The following is a 22092-nucleotide window of genomic DNA, read 5'->3' on the forward strand; positions in this document are numbered from 1 at the left end:
GTGTAAACAAACTTATTTGTAATTATTTTTTCTTTACATTTGTTGGATTGTGGAAATTTTTATTCTCCAACTGAGAATTTTCTGCGCTTACATCTGGCAGTTTGGAATACTTGTAGAGGCTTTGAACCACTGACTCATACTTGATCCACGAATGTTGAACCGTAACACCTCTTTACCAACCAACGTCATATCCGCAGTACCTCGTTACCAACCAACGTCATATCCGCACTCCACAGGTGTTGCAAGTCAAAACCCCTTCATCACCGTCGCAAGTACCCCCAGGACCTCCCCCGTTGTTGTGTCGAAGTGGACTAACTGGTACTGGTGGGCCCGATGCAGTAAAAGTTGCGGTGGGGGAATGAGGACGAGGTGATTTGAAACTTTTTCAACAATTTGATGGTGAAGCGTCGTCGGTTATCGAGTGTCATGCTTGAATGATTTTAGTGACGCCAATGCCAACGAGAGCAGGGTCACCAACAAACGTTTTATGTGAGTCGCTTTTATCAACAACTAAGATTCATCCATGGCAAACTTTAACGTTTCAACTAAAAGAGAATAAATTATGTCTTATCTATATTTTCCTGGTATCTAATCGCTGATTAACTGTCTATAATCAATCAGTTAGTTAGTTAGTTCACCGCTTTACGTCCTATGTTCCCCGTATTGTGAAAGTTGGACGTCATCAAATTTCGATCCGGTTTGATGACTGCTTCCCACTCCTACTTTGAACGTGGAACGCCACAAGGTTCCCCTTTCGAAGGCCGCTTTGCACGTTATCGCACACCACACCATTTGTTTGGTCATCCACGTAGATTATTCCCGTTCACTTCCAGCGACTGTCCTTAATAAAGTGGATCACAAGCCTAATGAAAGCTTCGTGTGCACCTCCTAGCATGTGATAAAGCGTCTTGGGAAGATGCGGCAACATGCTGTTGGTAAGATTCGAACCAATGAATGTGGGTTAGCCACCAAGCCAGTTGCCTGCTGCTGTTTCCGATCGATCATCGCCGTTCATCGAGCAAACTGGTTGTCGAATGTCGACGTCCATGACTTTTGTGATGGCACAATAAACGTTCTATTTGCTCACTTCGACAGAGCACGATACTGCGATGGGTTTCAATGCAAGGGAAATGACAAGGAGACGAAGCCCTGCAATGAACAGCCCTGCAAAGGTCAGTTCTCGTTTGAACCGAGAAGAACTTCTTCTTGTTTTTCAGCTTCCAGTTTGCGAATGACGCCAGGAATCAGGTTTATTTTGTTGCAGGGACTGGGGCGAGGCCGGTCGCAACCCCACCTCCAATCCCCATCACCCTGGCAACCACTACCTCGAGAATCACCACTAGGCGGACAACCACTACTCAGGCCACCACTAGGCGGATAACCACTACTCGGGCCACCACCACTCGAGCGGCCCCAAGATGGGGCGCTTGGGGTTCGTGGACACGATGTTCCAGAGTGTGCGGTGGCGGTGAGAAGAGAAGGTCAGTCATGGCTCCTTGTTTTTTACAAATTATATTTTCTACTGGAAACCCTCTGTTGGGCGGTAGATCGTGAACGAGCTGACGTGACGTCAGATGAAGTCATAACAAGATCTCTCACTAACCGCTATACGCTAACCGGGTACGACTAACCGCTATTAATACTCCACACGTGTTCAACAACCGTTCCTTGTTGCTGAAGTTATCTATTGATCGCACTTGACGGACTGCATCAACTCTAGCTATCTATGTTAAGCTCAGACACTTAGCAAACAGATTGCTCGCCATTGACTCCGTATACGCGGGTTCAATACCCCGTCGTGACGAAGACCTAAAATACAAAGTTTTACTCGTGCTCAACACTCAGGTGTGATCGATTGAACTTCATGTGCTCAGCTGCTCCTCTACGGCTTCACTGAAACTGTCTGCTTTGTATAGGTTGGATTCTAACAAATATGCGGTGCTTCATAGAAGGATGCACACTGCACAGTGCACTCCCTTATGATGTTTCTTGTTTTCCTCTTGATCGCCACCAAGATTCTAACGTCCCCTTCTTGTCAGGACACGCCACTGCTTTGGAGGAGGAGGATGCAATGGAGAGAGGATCCAACACTCCTCGTGCAACCAGCAAGGATGCCCCGGTAGGTGGTCCATCTTGCGTCTCAGTATTTGGGATGTTGATCTGGTTGAACTTTCTGAGAAGCAAAGAACGATGCATGTCACTCTGAGAACTCGATTTATTTATTCTTGACCTCTTCATCAAGTTCATCAGGGCGGATGAAAAAGTGTCGTCCATCTCAATAACAAAGCACATCTAGCAACAAACCTGTGTCACTTTACAATGAGACCCTTGTGTTTTCACCAGTGGCCATTACTTTATCGGTTCATTGATGACAATCTTGTGTTCTAGTTGTCCCTGAAAAGAAGCCAGCCCCGATCGGTTCTAGTTCTGGAGGGAGTGTCGTGGGAGGCGGTGGAGGTTCGTAATGTGGTTTATGGTTGGTTGGTTGCACTCAACACAGCAACCGCAGCTATTCCCGACTACAATTTAACTTCATATGAATATGTGTGAATGCAAATGTGTGAAAAGACCGTTAACAATATGTCCCTGTTTCAGGTCCCAGTTGGGGTGAATGGTCCAAGTGGGGTAGATGTACGACCACTTGTGGACCCGGACTTCTGTATCGGTGAGTTCATCGTGTCATGACGTCAAATAATTATTGTGACTTCTTGTCATTTCTTGAAACTCCTGAGTCCTGAACCAAACCGTCTTACATTAAACCTGCTCAGAATTAGAAGGAAGCAGATATGAGTTAGTTCGCTTTCGACTGTTGGTCAGAGAACATTATGTGGAATATATTTTATACGTTAACAATTGGACGACTCCTTTACTGCGTTAATTTATAACATTGTACGGTATACTATATATATGTATATCACCACGCTGTAATATTTAGATTTATGTGGTTATACCTACTTTCACTATTCCTTCTGGTTCTTACACGTGAAGAAGCTTTGGAAAGATTGATGACGTAGTTTATTGGGATATCAAACGTTAAACTGTCAATTGAATGGTTGAATAGTTTTAGTTGTGAGATGATAGATGAAAATTCTTAAACTGACGAATGGTTCACCACTTCTAGCACATAAAGAAATCAAATTCTGAACAGCAAACGTCTTCGTCGATTTCAAAATAAATACACACTACTACTTTACAATTGGCAATAACTTTCACTTTTACAATCTATTCAATATCGGCTGGAACTCAACAATCGTCTTCAATATTCATTTCATTACGACTTCTAATTCCCATATTACACAACTCTCAACATAACTGTAATAGCAACTCTAATAATAATTAATTATCAAATCACGCGGCTAATTATAGCAGGTTTGGTTGGACCAGAAGCTTCCAGAGACTAGGGTAAATATTTCATATTAGTATATATTTGTCGAAGCACTGCAACAGAATTACGCAGTAGAATACTTCACACATTCTAGAACAAAAGGTAGCCTGCCGCGGGACTACGCATATTGATTGTGACAACTACAAAATTATGAAAACCTCCTGGTCAACTTCAAAAGTATAATTAGAGCAACGATACGTGGAAGAAGTTTGAATTCGGAATCTAAATTACTTTGGATTTTTACTGAATACTGAAAAGTTTGGGTGTTCATCAGGACAATTATCGTTTCTAGCACTAGTTGCTACGTTCATCTGATGAAATTGAAAGTAAAATTTACAACAAACAAGATGGTTTATTGCAGGGGTTCTTAAACTGGGGTCCGTGGACCCCCAAGGGGTCCGCGGACTAGTTTTAGGGGGTCCATGAAGGCCCAATGGAAATCTTAGTGTATAATTCCAAAAATGGAATAAAGTTTTCAATAGAAAAGAGATTAAGTTCAAACAACGCTGATGATTTTCCTCAGGTCATCGTTACTCATTGCTTTTTACATCGCCATGCATTAGCATCGAAAACTCTCCCAACAAAGTTGAAAGTAATTTTGTCTGGTAGTGTGAAAATCGTTAACTTTATCAGAGCTCGTGCTTTGAACCATCGAATATTCAAGAGGTTACCGGTATGTGAAGAAATGGGAGCGGAACATGAAGTTCTCCTCTATCATACAGAAATTCGCTGGCTGTTAAGGGGACAAGTTTTGAAGCGCTTTTTCTTTTTTTCTAAGAGACAAAAATATTGAACTCTCAAAGCAGTTTAACAGTGAAGAGTTTATTCAAGGTTTAGCTTACTTGGCGGATGCTTTTACTCATATGAATGAGGTAAATCGTTCTATTCAAGGCCCTGCCGTTACAACTATGGATGCTTCTGAAAAACTTAAAGCTTTTCAGGACAAGTTATCTCTGTGGTAAAGGAGATTGGAGACTAACAACTATTCTAATATCTCAACGTCGGAAGAATTGATGCTTCAACATGGAACTGCAGTTTCCAGTTTGTAATGCTCTACCATCTTCTCTGCACACAAGACATGTGCAGACATTTGGAAGCATGGCAAAACTCTTTCAGAGGTTACTGCTCAGTCGCAGAGGATATTAAAAATACAGCATGGATACGTTACCCTTTCCTCGTTGAACTGGAATCTATCAGTGATGAGGACCTTGCAAAAGATGAGTTCAAGAATGTCCTTCAATACGAAAAGTATACGAGCGATGTCCTTCAATACGAGCGATTTTCGGAGTTCGTTGATGCAAGCATATCCTCCTTTTGTAAAGAGAGCCATGGCTGGTATAATCTCTTTTGTGACTACATATTTATGTGAGTCAGGATTTCATCCTTGGTAACTATCAAAACAAAGAGCCGAAACCGGTTGGATGCAAAGGATGACATGCGTGTTGCCCTATCAAAGACGAAGCCATAATTTCATGTTCTTGTTGAAAACAAACAGCAGCATCCTTCACATCGATGAAATTAAATCGAAGATATTGAAAAACAATCTGCATTCGCTATTTCTTAAATTTAATAAAACATAAATATTTCTTACCAATTCATTTTAATTTTATTGCGTTAAGTCCAATTCATCCTGATCAAAAAAAGTTTCTCGGACTAGGCCACAAAGGGGATCCACGCAAACCAATTTTTTTTTAAGGGGTCCGCGTTAAAAAAAAGTTTAAGAGCCTCTGGTTTATTGCTTCACTGACGTTTCGCGCACCATGACAATGCGCATCCTCAGAGCGAATAACATACAAAATAAAAATTCACCAGGTTATATACTGCAGTGCGATTGAACTCATTGGAGGCAAAAAAAAATAAAACACGCAATATTTTAAAAATTGGCCAATTATGTGTGAGCGGTTACTTTCCACGTTAAATTACGTAAAAACTTCCAACAATAAACATAAAAATTCGAAGCAGTGACGACCAACAGAAAAAAAGTGCGATTGAAGGCAATGTTTTAAAGATTGGCTAATGATGTGTGGTTACTTTCGACGTTAAATTACGTAAAAAACTTCCAACAATAAACATAAATTCGAAGCACTGGAGACCACTAGAAATTCGAGACAAAATTAAATTACAATAACGTTTCCAACTGTGTTGAAGTAGGCTTGAAGCCTGCATGTCGAGACAATAATGATTTATAAGGTTTTGGTAAAAGGTTTCCGTCGTTACGGTTGAGTACATTGCAATGTTTGGATGTGATGTTGGTGAAGCAACTTTCTGCGGTGGTGCGTTGATAATAATTACTTTCATTTTTCAAAATTTTTGTTTCTTAATTTACTGTACTTGGCAAATAAACCTTCATTAGACCTAATTATATATTTCCACGGCATCTCCAGCTATTTTGTAGCTTTCGTTCGACGCCACCGACCGCTGGTGTTGGCCTCGCCGCCTTTGTGACGATCGACAACAATTGTTCTCATTGTAACGCACGATTACCATTCCAGGCAACGCACCTGTACCCGGGGAATCTGCGGGGGGAACCAGAACAGAGAGAGCCAGTCAAAGAAGTGCTCAGTGCGGGAATGCTCAGGTGATCCCTCACAGCGCGAGTTGCATTCTTTCATTGTGACGCAATTAGCGATTGCTTCAGTTAGGCTATGTCGTTCTAACAGGTCTTTGTTGCAGCATCCCACGATAGAGAGATGAGGTCAAATTATTTCCCCTGCTTAGTAAACAATTCTACTTAGTGAGCTATCAAGTCGAATTGTGACGACATAAACCTAAACATTTAAGTGCAAAGTTTCCTTTGCTGACTGGTTTTGTAGCCACTTGATGGCAGCATGATGATTGTCCAGGAGTCAGACCAGGAGGTGGACCAAGACGGAACCAAGGAAGACCTGGTCCCAACCAAGGAGGATCATCAAGTAGGGGATCCTCAGGAGGAGCTGCTGGTGGGTCATCAGGAGGAGTGGTTGGAGGAAGACCTGGTGCATCCGGTAGGTGTGGAACATCATCAGTCTAACAGGCAAATCATAGAAGGAAATTTTAGTGTCACAAAATAAATTCCGTTTTCGGCATTTAACTTCATTTCTGTAGCAATTTCTTACCAAAACGAATTCAAATTTGTGCCAGATAATGCCAAAGTTTATCGCTTCTTCAAAGCTTTGGGTGTATTTTTAATTATTTTAGCACAGTCTGATGACAAACCAGGAGGCATTTTTTCCATTTTTTGGTAGATGTCTTAAAATGTACGATATGCTTTGTATCTACATAGTTAAACAACATTTTTGATCCCATGTGGTTCCATTTTTTGGTTCAATGCAACAAACAACTGAAATAGCTACAAATATAGGAATTTGTGGATGTGTCAGATGTTGGAGCAAAATGGTTGGAACGCCTGGTTGCTCTAATCAAACAACAAAGAGCCCAAAGCGTAGATACTAAACTCATGTTCAGCAAACAAACATTTCGAAAACTATACTGTCTTCATCTTCAGTGCTATATATGTTTCAACAAATCACATCACACTTTCTTATTAAAAAATAAAGAACGCATGTAGTGATTGATGCAAATCGATACAGATCCGCCTCGTGTTTCATCACCTAAAAAACCTCACGTACATTGACAACATTGGCCAGCTAAGTGTGAGGACTTGCACTGCTGAACTAAAAGGGAGACTGATGACAGGAGAATATGAAAGTTATTGACTAAACAAAACATTTTTTGTCCATGATGGTTCTCACCGTCTCTGTATCGAACTCAACTTCTGGTGCTTTATCGCTATTATCATCTAATGAAGCTTCATGATTATGACACGACAATAACTCATCTTCCCAGGTTCATCATGGAACGTCTGGAACCAGTGGGGTCGGTGTTCTGCTCAATGTGATGGGGGGTACAGGCGAAGGTGGGTGAGGTTGTCACGTTTTCCAGGTCTCTTCCGGTTGTAAAAATAAAAATAACAGGAGTTTTTACAAAAATTTTCATTTTTGATTCTGTAAACAAAAATACATCCGTTGCTGAAGATATATATCTACTGTTGAGTCCACATACCTCTGCAGCTTGGCATATATATAATATCCTACATAGCACATATGCATATATTCATCCGGTGTTGAGAATATGTACAATTGTACACCTGCTGAAGATATTTGCGTTTTCTACTGTAGGGATGGGCAATTCAGAATAATTCACTATTCCAGAATTATTTCGGAATACTAAACCGAATCCAGAATACCGAATCCTATTAACTTCCAGGCTCCAGCAACACAAAAAGTAAAAAATTTCAGACACAAAAGCTACACAATCAAAGCAAATGTTTGTTGCAATGCAACACATTAAGGCACATTACATTAACAACACATTAAATGACGTCCAGCCAAATGGGAGCAGTGTTGCCAGATGATGGAAGCCGCTTGGCATCAAAAAATAACTAAAATTTCACCAGATATTTAAAACACCCCAAACAGGCCCGGTGGCCAGGGAGGGCCTCGCCCCCCCTGAAAAAATTTCTCCCCCCCTGGCAAAATCCCAACATTCTCGAGCAACAGCTACAATTATAATGATTTTGCCCAAAAAAATGTTTCGCCCCCCCCCCCCTAAAAAAAAGTTGGCCCCCCCTTGCTCTGCGGTCTGGCTACGGCCCTGACCCTAAATAAAGCAATTTCGCTTAAATACAAATAGTTTTTAAGACATAAGACACTGCCATCATCCATATGCAAACCTCTTGTAAAACGTTTTCTATACGAGCAGGGATTATTTGCTAAAAAGTTTTAAAAAATTGAAAAAACTTTGTTGAAAAAAATTGAGTAGGGAAAATTTCACCAGATTTCACCAAAAAGTTATCTGGTACCAAGGTAAAAAAGCCAAGAAAGACCTCTAAATTTCACCAGAATTTTTTAATTTGATATTCTATTCCCCATCTGGCAACGCTGAACGGGAGCGCAGCTTAGTTGCCGTCATTCCGTCAAGCCGCAGTCGAAAAGAATCGCTCGGAAGATGCTGATGTGGCAGGTATGCTGAGGTGTTTCAGAGCCAACTCCTTTAGCAGGGGCATCTGCTCAGTGCTCAATGTTGTTACGCCAACCAGTCAAACTATCGCAGAGTCGCATACGCACGTGGATTGAAAAAAAGCATTGCACGATTGTGCATGTGCACAAAGCGTGAAGAAATTTGCGCGCTTAGTTTCTTTGATTGCTCATGCGAGCGAGTGACGTAGAGTTGCATGCGCCGTGCGCGCACAACGCGTGCACAATGTTTTTGAAAGTGCGGAACTGCGGATGGTGTCAGTGCAAAGAAAAAGTGAGTAAACCACACTTTTTTTCAGTTCACTGTCTCCAGCTGACAGCTTGCACAAGACTTATGTATATCTTTAAAACCGAATCTTATTACCCGGTTTTATTGCCGTTTTGGATTCGGATAGTTTAGGATCCGAATCCTTCTGGATTCGGTATTCTGAATTGCCCATCCCTGTGAGAGCCAGTTGTCTTTTCTACCGTTGTTTTTTCGCATCGGGCGCAAAACAAAACATGATTATTATTTTTATGACATTCAATTGAAATTTGATTTTCTTAACAGGGTTCGCACTTGTTCCGGTAACACCTGCCCTGGTTGGTCTTACCAGGACAAGTCATGCAACGAACAGCTTTGTGTTGAACGTAAGTTGATGCAGGGTTGCCAAGCGTTCAATATTTCAATAGTTTTGAATTATTGTTATTGCGGTAGATCGCGTATATCGAGCCAGTGTTGCCACAATGACGTCGATGTCTGAATTCGGTTGAAAAGAGCTCAACGATGACTCGACATTGCCGGCGTTTGCTGATTCCGTTTTGTTTTCGACAATGTTTTCCAATTCCATTACGTGTTGTCCATTACCATTATCTGTATCGAGCTCAACAAACTTACCGTTGTGCAAATATAAAGTGACAACCGATTTATGTCACTCAGGTGGTGGTCCCCCCGGCAACGGGCCAGTTGACGCGGGCGTAGGCGCAGAGGGAAACACCAGGGAGGAATGTGAGATCCGATTGTTTGAATTGACATTTCGATGCTGAGTTGTACGAGAAGTAAACGCGATCTTGAAGTCGCTGCTTTGTTTATTACGAAACAAATGACCTAGTTTTTGAAGTAAACAAAAAACTTAATTGGTTCCAATATTTCTTGGGAGCATTGTTCGGAATAGCTGTCTCCATGACAACATGAACTTTGGGCTCCTATCTTGGCAAAGAAATTAGGAAAATATTATTGATACTTTACAGCTTTCCGTAACTTGAAGTGGTCCCTGTGGGGTGCTTGGTCGGGGTGTGCGGGGTGCCCAAGAGTTGGATTTGCGGTGAGACAGAGACGATGCATTGGAGACTCAAACTGGGTAAGTTTGTGTGCGTTAGACCTAATTGGGCTTGGCCATGTGTTTGGTGGAGGAAAACCTTTTAAAGGAAATTGCAATTAACGTTTTCTAACATTCCTGACACGATTATGAGACCCTTGGTATCTTACAATTAAATATTGATAGAGAAGAAACAATGCCCCACAATCACAAAATTTATGATAACAAAGCCTCTTGTTTTAGAGGTGCTCAAACACGTTCAGCAGACGAGCGGACGGTCACTTGTCCTACAGGAGATGCAGGGATCTCACAGCCTGCTCGCGGATGGAAGGACAATGGCAACCCTGGAAAACGTGGGGGCAGTGCTCCAGATTGTGTGGGGGTGGCTGGCGTTTAAGGTAAGGGTGCTTCCATGGTAGATGATGAGGTAGAGGTGTATTCATAGTGCCCTATACACGCGACCTATCGCTTGTGTGGTTGTAATGCTGCGTCACTGTTTTCACAATGCGACTTCTGTTTGACCACTACAATTTCAAAGCAAATTCAAGCTGAGAGATATTGACTTTGTGGAAGTGGGACACTATGCGGTGGTCGTATATTGGTTGCCTTCGTTCAGAGTGTGACTTGTTGGCAATACGTTGACATAGTTAACGTCCATCCATCGCTGGTAGATATTTTGTTCTCACTGCTCTGCAGTTTCGTCGTATTGCGAAGTACAAGGCGTCGTTGGCAGTAGCTCTTCTTCATTCCAATCGTGTCCTCATCCTTCTTCTCCAGGTTTCGATCATGCAGCTCTTCATCTTCCACTAGATGCAATGGACTCTACTTCTCATCAGAAAGTTGCAACGTTGATCCGTGTACAGGTGAGACATGGTAGTACAGAGGTGAGGTTTGAGTGTACAAGGGTGAGGATTGACAGCTGCAGGAGTGGGGTTTGAAGGTGCAGGCCGCAGGGGTTGTTTATACAAATTTGCGATTCTTGATATTTTTAATATAATTTAAAAACCACATAAATTTCGTGTGTGCTATGTACCGCCACCTACTGTGTACACAGCTCCAACCATCTCCATTATCTCCACAGTGCAACTTGGTTGGTCGAGTTGGAGTAGCACGTTCACTTGTAGCAAGACATGCGGAGACTATGGCTATTCCATCTTCGTCAGAAAGTGCCTTAATCCTAACTGCCCATCATGTCTGGGCCAATCCTGTCTCGGCCAGCCTGTCAGGTTGGAAGCTTGTCCCAGAGAGGTCTGTCCAGCCGACGATGAGTTAGCTTACGACGATGAAATAGCTCTGGATGACAAAAGCGGTATGTAAGCGACCAGGTGATGTCATTACTGCCACGTCTTCATGTCGTATCGATACACGTATCGCTATGTTTCCATGATGACATTGACAAGCGCCTTTGTGAAGAGGCTGCTGATGAAGCTTTCCGAGGTTGTTTTCAAGTTTGTTTTTGTCACAGTTTTGTTTTTGCAGATTTGTCCAAACTTGTTTTCAGCACAAAGTCACTTCCGTCATCTGCATTTTTGTGTGAAGCTTCATCCGGAAGTACGTGGCTGTTTGGAGACTACAATGGTGACGACAGAATGGATGCTTTGTGCGGCGACAATAGTGGACGATTGTGAGTTTTATTCAATTTGTTTTCAATTGCGATTTGATTCATTTCTGTCAGAAGCCAAGTTGTTTGATTTTTTATGACATGTCTATAAATGAGTAACTTAAATCAAGTATTTGTCACTGAATCGTTTAAAGGTAATTTGTTCATAAACTACATGTTTTTAGTAAATTACATGGGCTAACCACTTAAATCACATTGGCTAATCACTTATCAGATAGGCTAACCACTTATCGGATAGGCTAACCACTTAAATTAGATGGGCTAACCGCTTAAATCACATGGGCTAACCACTTATCGGATAGGCTAACCACTTAAATCAGATAGGCTAACCACTTAAATCACACGGGCTAACCACTTAAATCACATGGGCTAACCACTTATCAGATAGGCTAACCACTTAAATCACATGGGCTAACCACTTATCAGATAGGCTAACCACTTAAATCACTTATTGGGCTAACCACTTATCAGATAGGCTAACCACTTAAATCATATGGGGTAATCACCTACTTTCTGGGTTTAAGCAGCTTCACTCCACCCCTGGTTTCCCTTATTAAGGAGATTTTTGTGTGGAGTTGGAGCTTTGACTTTAATGTGACATAGCAGAAGCCGATTCAAGGGTGCTTATAACTGATTTGCACTTGATAAGAAAGTGGGCTCAGGCGAAAACAATGCATGCATCCAACATCATCTATGAAGCATTGTGCTTAAACAAACTGCTAGATGTATGGCTTCAGCAACCAACAGATCAGTTGTGACAATTGAGTTTTGATAACCAAACTATTGTCCTGTTAAGTGTGACTGAGTGGGGCAGTAGTCTGCTATCTCGGCTCCACAAAGCTTATATACGAACGACAATTGTGTGATATCTCGGCTCCACAGAGCTTATATACGAACGACAATTGTGTGATATCTTGGCTCCACAGAGCTTAAGGTTCGGGAACGAGTGTAGTGTCAACCTCGCCGCGTTGCCAAGTATTGCCAATACGATGTGATGTCGGTTACTAACAAACATGTCTCGTGACGTCATGGTTGCTGTGGTTTCCCAGTGATGTCTGGTTTCCCGCGCAACATATTTCCACTTTCGTTTCACTTCCACCCATTCCTTTCCAGCAAGGTTGGATTGGCCGACACCTCAGGGGGAGTAAGCAACGTCTACTGGGAGGGACGGATCCAAGATTGCGGAAGGGGAAAGCGGATATCCGCGGATTTCAACGGAGATGGAAGCGACGATTTGCTTTGCCACAGTGTGGAGGCGAGGTCTGTGTCAGACGAGTGTATTGTTTCTTTTTCGAATTCTTTGATTGTTTATGTTATTGTAGAATATACTGATCTCAATATCTATGTCTCATTGAGGCGCATGACTCAAGTGTCCATCGACTCAAGATGTTAACCAAGGCTAGATAGCGCCACTGAGCTACGGCTTTCTTTTACAGCATTCTCCTTATCATTCCATCACGAAGAGGAGGAGACTTCGCCTCGACTGCCCTTTATCGAGGCAGTTTCTGCACTGCCGATCAAGATCTTGTGAACGTCATGGACGCCGATGGTGACGTCAAATTCGATGTATTGTGTCATCATCAATCCACTGGCCATTATGAAATCATGCTCAGCACATTCACGTGACATTGTTTAACCAATCAATGAACTTCGCATTCAATGCTTTCTCGTGATCAGCCAATCTACGAACAATGCATTGGCACTGTGCGGTTAGAGAAGATCGCGCCCATCGATGGCACATTGTGCTCTCAACAATGGTCCAGCACTAAGCCGAAGGTTCCTTCTTCTGGCCAGCAAATACGTAACAGGACAAATATCTCATGGGAGGTGCAGTGGCTAACTCATTGCCGCCAGAGGTGGGGAGTAGCGCGCTACTTTTGTAGGACTGGCGGCGCTACTTTTTTTTCAGCCGCACTCCCGTTACTTTTCAGTTCGGCGTTTCCCATTAAACCGCAAATCATTTCAAAACGATGCTGGGTGCGAAAGAGTTGAAGTATAAAAATGAGTCGTTTTTGGAGATTTTTCAGGAAAACAATGCGTGAAAAAATCAAAGCAGATATCATTTAACTATTGCGGGAAACATCAAGCCACGTTGATACCGACAAAAGTGACACCAATACTAGCCACGACTCCGATGATGAATATTTTGGTACCATCGCATGAAACATCGCGACGGAAAGAAAAAACATTTGTGGAGGCTTTTCGTTCAGATAGATACAAGTTCTTGAGCTTCTCTAGTGCCGGTTTATAAAGTTGCTTTATTAAATACAACTTCCCATTCCTTCCAGTTTTGTGGCGGAGAGATTTTTCTCCGTTAAAAAAGACGTGTTGAAGTCAAATAGGGCACCGAATCGGCGACTCGGATCTTGAAATGCTCGTGTTTTTGAAAGATGCACAACAACGAATTTCACTTAGAACGTGTTTTCCATAACGACGTTGAAGTGGGAGTGTAAACGTAAGATGTCATTCGTTTTTCTAACTCATTTTGACCTCACAAAGTGCTTCCTGTGTCTGTTTAAGTTAAGAGAAATGTAGCGGGAGCGTGCGCTACTTTTACAAAAAGCTGATGCCTTTTCTGATTGCCAGCATATTTATGTGGGGCAGGTTCCATGTATAACTAACTAGCTAAGCTCCCACTTCACTCTTCCTCCAGTCGTCGGGTACTCTTGGAACCAACCATTCTTCTGTTGCAACAGCCGCTCCCTTGTTTTCGACGAAGCCATCAGATTGTTTGCAATTTGTTGTCATTTCAACGGAGAATAACTTGTGCTCTGGCGTGCTGCGAACGCGTTTGTTGCTTAATCAACCAACGAATGCATAGAAAGTGATAGCCTTGTGTAGACCTGGTTGACGATGCAGGTTCATTGCAATCTATCATGTTCTCCGTGTAAGGAGCTCTGTTACAACTTCACCGATGACATCATTAGTTACCTCATAATGTGACTTTACGCTCCACTGAAGATGCTTTCGTAACGGTGACGAAAACTTAATTAATAGACGTTTCCCGACACGGTCGGCTTAGTCGTGTTGTATTTTCAATTGTTTGATTCCTTCCTAGTAGATTGATTCTTGTGCTATTTATAATCCTCCGAGAAACCGGAGTAGATGTGGCAACATCAGTGTCTACTTTATTACTCAACAAAGCTTGGTCCTTTATATTTTCAAATAAGTGCGATTGTGGGGAACCCCCTTAATAGAATGTATGCTTTCGACTTATGTTTGAAGGAAGTGATGTTGGTCAGTCAGTGGTAGCGATAGGAAGGTGGATTGCTGCTACCAGCCTCAGGAGATCTGTGCTAGTTAAATTATACAAAACAAGGAAATGAAAGAATTACGTCAGTGATCAAATAAAAATTTTCAAGCTAATATGGGAATGATTTTTGCGAGGAGCCAACCTCAGACAACTTGCTAAGTTACTTTTCACCATAATAATATTGCCAGGCTTTCAAATTTCCAATCTAAACGCTATTCTTGTATAGTCTACGTATTGATTGTACCTGCAAACTGTTCAAGTGTTCATTCTGTGAATGCCAGATTGGAGTTAGCTCCTTCATAGCCTACGTCATAAAGGTTTTGGCACTGTTACGTCATCATCACTTGGTTATCGGGAGTGACTGATCAGGAATCTCCTCCGCTTTCTTTTACTTTGTGATGGACTAAAAGCTTCCTTCATCCCGAACTTCCAAAATGGAAGATGACGTGTCATCATGTGAGTGGCTGATGATTGTTATGACGTAATCAGAGAGTCAGAAATGTCTTGTTACGTAATGTTGAGGATAAGGACAACTACGCAATATCATATTTTAACAGCCCTCTTGTAGGCTATGCTATAATGTTCAAAGGCAATGTAGGCCAAACTATAAAGCACGACCAGTGAAAGGCAGACCATCAAAATCGATGACGTCAATCGTTGCTATGTTAAATTGACGTTACTTTATGAAAAATGAACGGTGTCGTTCAATGTTTAAATGAATAATTTCGGACGCGTCAATCGGTCGGTCTGTTGGCAATGACTGGAAAGATGGTTCTGCTTTTGTTGGTCGAGATCCGAATATTGGATTCTCAGTCTTTGCATTGAGTTTCACGAAGCTTATTTTCAGTGCAAGCTCAACTCATTTGTTTTAGATGTGCAGAATAACCAAAAATTGCAATCTAGGCTATGTTCCATATCCAAGTAATTTGTAAAAAAAAAAGAAGTTAAAAGCTGCGCCGTGGAGGCAATGAAATTTGTTTGAGTATAATACAGTAGAACTCGGTTAATCCGGATCTTCGCCTAATCCGGATGAAATTGGAAGTACAAATGATTTGTAATCTTTTTCTTAAGAAACAGCTTCGGATTATTTAATCCGGATCTTCGCCTATTCCGGACAAAAGTTGCGTTTTCTCTATCGCTTTATCCGGATTTTCCCGACAGTTTTGCCATTTTATGCTAAAACGTAACGTGGCTTATTGCGAGAAATTTCTTATCTATTGTTCCGTTAATGTGACGCAATAAATTATTGCGGATTTCTTCTTTTCATGAACAGTAATCCCTCCTAACGCAAAATTCGTGCGCAAATGCCCAAACTCGTACTGTCACTTGAAAAGATGTCAATCAATCAATGTTTTATTTGTCAGTAACAGGAACATAGGTACATGTTTGAAATATGCAATATACACAATACAAAAGTTACACAAGTTCCCATACCGATACATATGTCGGTGGAATTTTCGGCGGTATGTCGGTGATGTTTTTCCAATAGAAGACTAATGTTTGATTTTTTGTAAGTTTTCCAAAGAAACTCGTCTTCGGTAACTGTTTTCAAAAGTTTTGAGTGACTACAGATTATTCCGACACGCATGTCTGAAGATATAACTTTTGCCAGTGTGTTCTTGCGTTAGACGCAGAGTCTACAAATACAATCGTTTTACATGCATAGGCTACTGCATTTCAAAAGAATTCTATCGCTAATATGGTGATCGCGCGTCTCGGAATTGGCAGATGACCACACTAATGCGTTCAATTTCGGTGATTTTTACCGATACCCTTCTATCTAGGTAACGTCAGGCTTGATAAAAACCGTCATCGGTTAATCCGGATCTTCGCCTAATCCGGATGGAATCGCCGGTCAAATCGAATCCGGATTAACCGAGTTCTACTGTAATTGCAGAAACCACAAGTTTCAATTTTGAATGTAAACCCTTCTACTTAACTATAACGAGACGCCTGATAATAATGCAACAACGCAAACACCTTGTAGGCTCAGGTTTTGCCGCAACTGAGCAAATACTGTACATTGGATACGTGATTTCTTGCGTCAATTTTTCTCCACGTTCCGCTCCCAGTTTAACTATCACAATTTTTAACGTTCTTGAAATCCAAGACCCATGACACGCTTCAATGGAACAATATGACGGACTCTGGTGACGTCTACATAACAGCACAATGTTTGTGACGTTTTTGAGAAGACTGGGTGTGTTAAAACTTTGAATGAATTCTTTGGTCATGTTTGGCTTGAAAGTGCCGTCGTATTTGAATATTCAACATCATCGCAAGCTCAATTTTTATCACCGATAGTTTGTAAAGCCGACTTACCTGCTTGTACGTTGTTCTCTCTACCATTATGCTTTCTCCTAAGACAGGTAACCAATAGCATACTCCCGCTGGGTTAGGGTCAGTGTTCCCTCTAAGAAAATCTTTGAATCGCAGTGTTCCTCCAGTGAACATTAATATTTGAAGGGTGCGTTTGCAAAGTTGCAAGTGAATTGCAAACATAGTGATTTGTTAAGAACAGGGCTTGTTAACCGACCAAGTGGTGGGCACGGCTGTTTAGGGGCCCATTCGTTTTAGTCTAATGTTTTTTACTACTAAAAAAAGACCGCTACAGAAGCTCGATAATTAATCACCACCCACTTTGCTCCAAAGAACCCTGGTCTTCATCTCAAAACATCAGGATCGACCAGTGACTCCTCCATCTCTATTAGCATCTTCAATTTTAATATTCAATTCATTAATCAATTCAATTTTTTATTCTTCAATTTTAAAGTTCCTTTTTGTTCATGTCTTCTTTCACGTCATTTCACGTTTCCTTTGGTCTTTCTTTTCTTATTTTTCCTGTCACTACCTTATTCCAGACTCGCTTTGTCAAATTGTTCTCATCCATTCGTTCAAGATGTCCAATCCATCTCAGACGATGACCACACAAGTGCTCTTCAATATTCTCAACATCAGTCCACAATCTCAAGACATCATTTTAATTTTGTCGAGAAGTGTCTTGCCACACATCATACGATATCCTCATTTCTGTCGTCTGCATTCCCTTAATATCTGTCTTTTTCATCGTCCAGTATTCACGAATCACGCATCTTACACACACGCCTTGTAGGCTACAATCTTCCTTTCAATCTGTGAGAAAGCATTCTGCCACACAGTGTGCCTGACGATTCCTTGAACTTTTCCAATTCGTACGTATTCTTGCCGTCAGCCCGTCACTGCAAGCTCGATATAACCAATAGCTTAAGCCAGGGCTACTCAACTGGCGGACCGCGGTTCGAATCCGGACCTTCTGGGTGTTGAAGGTGGACCTCGGGCTTCTGGAAGAATAACTTCATTGCCACATTTTAGGGCCTCTAAACAAGTTTCCATTAGAGAAAAGCAATTTTTTGTGATTATCCAAAGAGCTGGGGGCTTCGCCCCCAGACCTCCCAACGCTTTGCCGTCTTCTCTGATGTGCGATCCACACAGCTACACTACAAAGAAACACAATACACTTTTTCCTTTTTTTATTTCTTTGTGTCAGACAAATATCCAAGTCGTGTTACACACTATAGCCTACCTGAAAAGTGTTTCAGTACTCGTACTGGTTGTTTAATTTTCGTGGTTGCATGTGAAATATTCACCGGACCGCAAAAATATTTCACTTGTCAAAATGGATCTTTGCTAACATTAGTTGAGTAGCCCTGGCTTAAGTCATACAAGTCCATATTTACTGCTTCCTAAACTCCCGGCTCGGGGCCCACGCATCCATTTAGTTCGTGCAGCGTTTTCCGGCTTGTAATTTTACATGCAACATATAATATGTAAGTTATTTTTTTTCCATTTTGAAAACTTTTCTGGCTCGCTCAACCACGTTTTAGAGAAAAGTTTTATTTAGCACTTATTTAGGCCTACCTGACCACCTGCCTATTTAACCACGCTCTACCTGACCACCTGCCTATTTAACCACGCTCTACCTAATCAGCGATGTTGCCATGCGTGGTTTCAGAAGTGGGTTAAGGGAGCAGCTTAAAAAGATTTTTGTGTTCCACAAAAAACTAACAAAATAATGTAATATTTCGAAGTAAACACTGGTCGCTCAAATAGCCTGGTTAATTAACAATTAAACTGATAAATTTCATTGGTGCTAACAGGGGCGCCGGAACGATTTTTGACTGGGGGGGCAAGATCACGAAAAAAGGGCACTTTTGTTTACTAAAAGGCCAATTTTTTTTCAAGTTTTAAGATAAAATATAGCGATAATGATAATCCGGTATGCAAAGAAGGGCACCATGCTATGTTATAATGATGTAACCTACTGTCAAGCCTTAAAGTAGTGCTTGAATGAACCGCCGGTGCTACCTCCTCAATCGGCCAAGTTTGGCCGCCGGTCTCTTCTAGCCAATTATTTAATTTCGCAATAGAATGATCGTGGATTAACTGTCGAAAATATGTAGTATCAAAGAGTGACGCAAAATTAGGTCAGCGCGTAATAATCGCCACTGTTGCATTGTGCGGGAATATTTGTTATTGATGGAATATATCCATCTGCTGCGATCGCCAGCGCTGTAAGTCTTGTTTGTAATTCCCGACGTATATTTTAACAAAGTCTTGCGAAGTGCTAATTTACATCGGCTGGCAATATTGTCGTTTTTATGTCGATTCGATGTTGTCGGACATTGAACCGTTGTTAAAAAGGAGAACTAAGTTAGTTGACATCAATGGGGAAAACATTTTTTTATCATATTTTGCAAAAATTATGCTTCTTTTAGTAATGTCTTTTAGTAATGTACATCATTGAAATAGCTAAAACCTCAATTGCTAAGGCAACAGGGATCAGATGTCAGTAGATGTAACAGAAAAAATATTTCGCACTTGCTAGTGCATCGTCAGTTTTGATAAAGGGCAGTTAAAGCCTACAAGTAATGTTTTAATTATTAAAATACTTATTGTATTACCTTGCCGTCATCGTCAACACATGTCGAACGTTGTTTTTCGTTGTTAAAAAGAATTCTAGGAGAGTGGCGAAATTCTATAAAATCAGCCACATTGGATACACTCGTGCGAGTGTCGTTTGAAATTCAAATTTTGAATATTGAATATTCAAACTTTGAATAGTAGGCTACTGGATTACAATCCCGATAAAGCAGTTATTGCGTGGTGCAACGATTCTATTGTAGGACGTCGCCCAGGCCCAGACTTCACAACGCTAAGTGATCATTTTAGCATTGTTGCAAGTTTAATTCTATTTACTTGTGCTATCGTTATTTTTATTTTGTATTTTGGCCTCCAAGCACGCAGATTTGGCCGCCGAGAAGGAGCTCCCGGTAGGCTACGATGGCTGCCGAAAAAAAAACGAGTTTTAAGGCCTGTATACTGTGTTGCAAAATTTTGTGCCGTAAATATTATTTTGAGGCAAAAATGAAAGATTATAATTAGGCTAAAAGCGAATAGCAGAAATTGTTATATTGCAAAATGTGCAGTAGCTTACATGACTTTAAAAGGGCACCATTGCCCCCCCTGCCCCTCCATCTGCAGAAAATTTGAGGGCAGGGGGGGCATTCGCTCCCCCTGCCCCCCCGCTTCCGGCGCCCCTGGGTGTTAATGAGCGTTGAAAATATTATAAGTGAAGCGAAGGTAAGGACACCTCAGATTATTATTAGGGTTGCTCAAAATTGTTTTGCACGAGGGCCCCCGATCTAAAAGTGCCCCAGGCCCCCCATCAGCTAAATCTGGCCCTGCCCTCTCGGAGCCCCTGCCACCAAAACAAAGTTAGATGTTTAGAAGCTATTACTGACCAGGGGCGTAGTCAGAGGAGGGGGGCAAAGAGGGTAATTGCCTCCCAGGCACTGACTTATTTGAAGCGCTAACATTAACCTCAGGAATTTAAGACAGTGCTTGGTCTGTTCAATCCAGTTTCGAGAAAATGGATTAAATTTCCAGCCGTTCTATTTTAGTGCATACCGTGTCTTCGTCGGGCATCACCGATAGTGACGTCACCATACTAAGGGACTCGAAAGACAACGCGCTTGGCGTCAGTGTGGAGCAAAAGTTGGAACAACGAGGATATGTGGTTGCTAAAACCCTGTGCGCTGGAAGAGCAGTCAGCAAAAACGTGCTTTCGCGCGACTATCATTCCAAGTTCACGTATGTACATTGTAGGCTATAATGTGTTGTTCCGTAAAGCATTTTATGATGTCACAATTAAAAGCACTTGATGTCAAAAGCATTGGGGGTAAACAGAAGAATAGTAGCCTAGTCACCAACAGGACTGTGGAATCGAAGGAATTTAGGTGTGTCCGGAATCGAAATCATTAAAAAAGGCCGACTTCTACTCCGGGTTGATACAAAACGACAAACAATAAACTTCTTTTTTTAAACTTAGTTTCTTGTTCTTCATATTGCGCTCAAAAAATTTTTTTGAAAATGAAAGTTTTTGTGAAATTTGACGTTTTAATTTCGATCACAAGCAATGTGAAATGAATATTTAAAAAGAACAAAAAACTTTAAAAACATGTGGCAACGCTGAAGCTGCAGTCGGTAAGATGAACCGAAGAGTTGGAAGTCGGATATGTTTTGCCCGAGTCCACAGCCCTGCACTCGCCAGCTCAAAACAGTTGCGAAAACCTTTTTCTTTGGGACATCACTACCGTGAGAGAGCCAGAACAAATATGACGTTTACTCTAGAGTAGCCATTTGCAAACAAAGTAATTTCTTGAACGTATTTGTGGTGGAAATGAAGCAGATGTGTTTTTCTCCTATATCAAGTTTTTGAATCACAAAAAAAAACGTTTTATGTTGCCCGACCATGCACGTCAAACTAATTATATGTTTCAAAAACAGTGATTGAATTCAGGTGCGCAGACGCTTTGTTCTCCAGCAAACATATAAACTCTTTTTACATAATAATCAAAAAATTTAAGTAACCATTTAATGCCCAGATGTCATGTTGACTTCATCCCTCGTTTGCGTGCAGGGTCGTGCTTTTAACAAGAACCGCAAGGAAGTATCTGGATTCCTTGGAATACTTGCAGTTGGAAAGAAAAAAACCAACAAAGACTTTGCTTCTTTTCGAGAAAGGCTTCGACAGAAAGTGGCTGAGTCGTCCGCAGAGAAATCTCGTGAAGATCCAGTGTTGCCAGGCTCCTGAAGACATTGCCGAGCAGATCGCGCTGTTCATGGAGAGTCAGAAAACAGAAGGTTGTGACAATCTTCGGCCACTAGACGCTCTTTCTCGTTTTCAAATTCGAAATTGCTTTAATGAAACCTTTACAGTGATTTCATCAGTTGTTTGGTTTGGCGTGATGAATCATGGTTGATTGGTTAGTTTTTGAATCTTTATCCTTGGACTGACAAAGCCTTGATAGGTTATTCCTGGTAGTGTCGCATACTTGTAGAGGCTTTTGACGCAGGGCCGGTTACCGAGATTAACAGAGTGAAGTTTTTTCAATTGTTGAAATGTTGTTGCTGGGGAATTATTCCATTCACTAGGTGCCGCTGAATGGAGAGCAGTCCTGAAAATGCATTGCTCAAGCGCA

At 41.5% G+C, this 22092-nt stretch overlaps 2 protein-coding genes across 2 annotated transcripts in view; both read left to right on the forward strand.

The window, feature by feature from the left end:
• LOC145768292 (uncharacterized) overlaps positions 1-14655 on the forward strand; it is a 28903-nt gene extending 14248 nt beyond the window's left edge. The window contains exons 16-33 of the mRNA XM_082579768.1: positions 237-369; positions 1096-1172; positions 1265-1481; positions 2040-2119; positions 2389-2457; positions 2596-2665; positions 5878-5963; positions 6229-6369; positions 7211-7280; positions 8951-9030; positions 9320-9388; positions 9631-9740; positions 9942-10096; positions 10476-10561; positions 10780-11007; positions 11178-11322; positions 12433-12579; positions 12756-14655. Of these exons, the coding sequence (XP_082435894.1) occupies positions 237-369; positions 1096-1172; positions 1265-1481; positions 2040-2119; positions 2389-2457; positions 2596-2665; positions 5878-5963; positions 6229-6369; positions 7211-7280; positions 8951-9030; positions 9320-9388; positions 9631-9740; positions 9942-10096; positions 10476-10561; positions 10780-11007; positions 11178-11322; positions 12433-12579; positions 12756-12945 (2153 nt within the window). The 3' untranslated portion in view covers positions 12946-14655. The remainder of the gene's footprint in view (positions 1-236; positions 370-1095; positions 1173-1264; positions 1482-2039; positions 2120-2388; positions 2458-2595; positions 2666-5877; positions 5964-6228; positions 6370-7210; positions 7281-8950; positions 9031-9319; positions 9389-9630; positions 9741-9941; positions 10097-10475; positions 10562-10779; positions 11008-11177; positions 11323-12432; positions 12580-12755) is intronic.
• Positions 14656-14970: 315 nt separating this feature from the next.
• Positions 14971-21704, forward strand: LOC145768293 (uncharacterized). Its single transcript, XM_082579769.1, has 4 exons — positions 14971-15028; positions 20512-20701; positions 21531-21655; positions 21697-21704. The coding sequence occupies exons 1-4, from the start codon at positions 15007-15009 to the stop codon at positions 21702-21704; spliced, it is 345 nt and encodes a 114-aa protein (XP_082435895.1). The 5' UTR covers positions 14971-15006.
• Positions 21705-22092: the final 388 nt, after the last annotated feature.

The sequence above is a fragment of the Aplidium turbinatum genome, chromosome 4 (assembly GCF_918807975.1).
Source record: "Aplidium turbinatum chromosome 4, kaAplTurb1.1, whole genome shotgun sequence".
Taxonomy (NCBI): domain Eukaryota; kingdom Metazoa; phylum Chordata; class Ascidiacea; order Aplousobranchia; family Polyclinidae; genus Aplidium; species Aplidium turbinatum.

Excerpts from the sequence above, each read along its gene's own strand:
- LOC145768293 (XM_082579769.1), top strand. The coding sequence starts at position 15,007 with ATGGAAGATGACGTGTCATCAT. Across the intron at positions 15,029-20,511 it reads GGAAGATGACGTGTCATCAT|TGCATACCGTGTCTTCGTCG; the intron begins GTGAGTGGCTGA and ends GTTCTATTTTAG. Across the intron at positions 20,702-21,530 it reads GACTATCATTCCAAGTTCAC|GGTCGTGCTTTTAACAAGAA; the intron begins GTATGTACATTG and ends GTTTGCGTGCAG.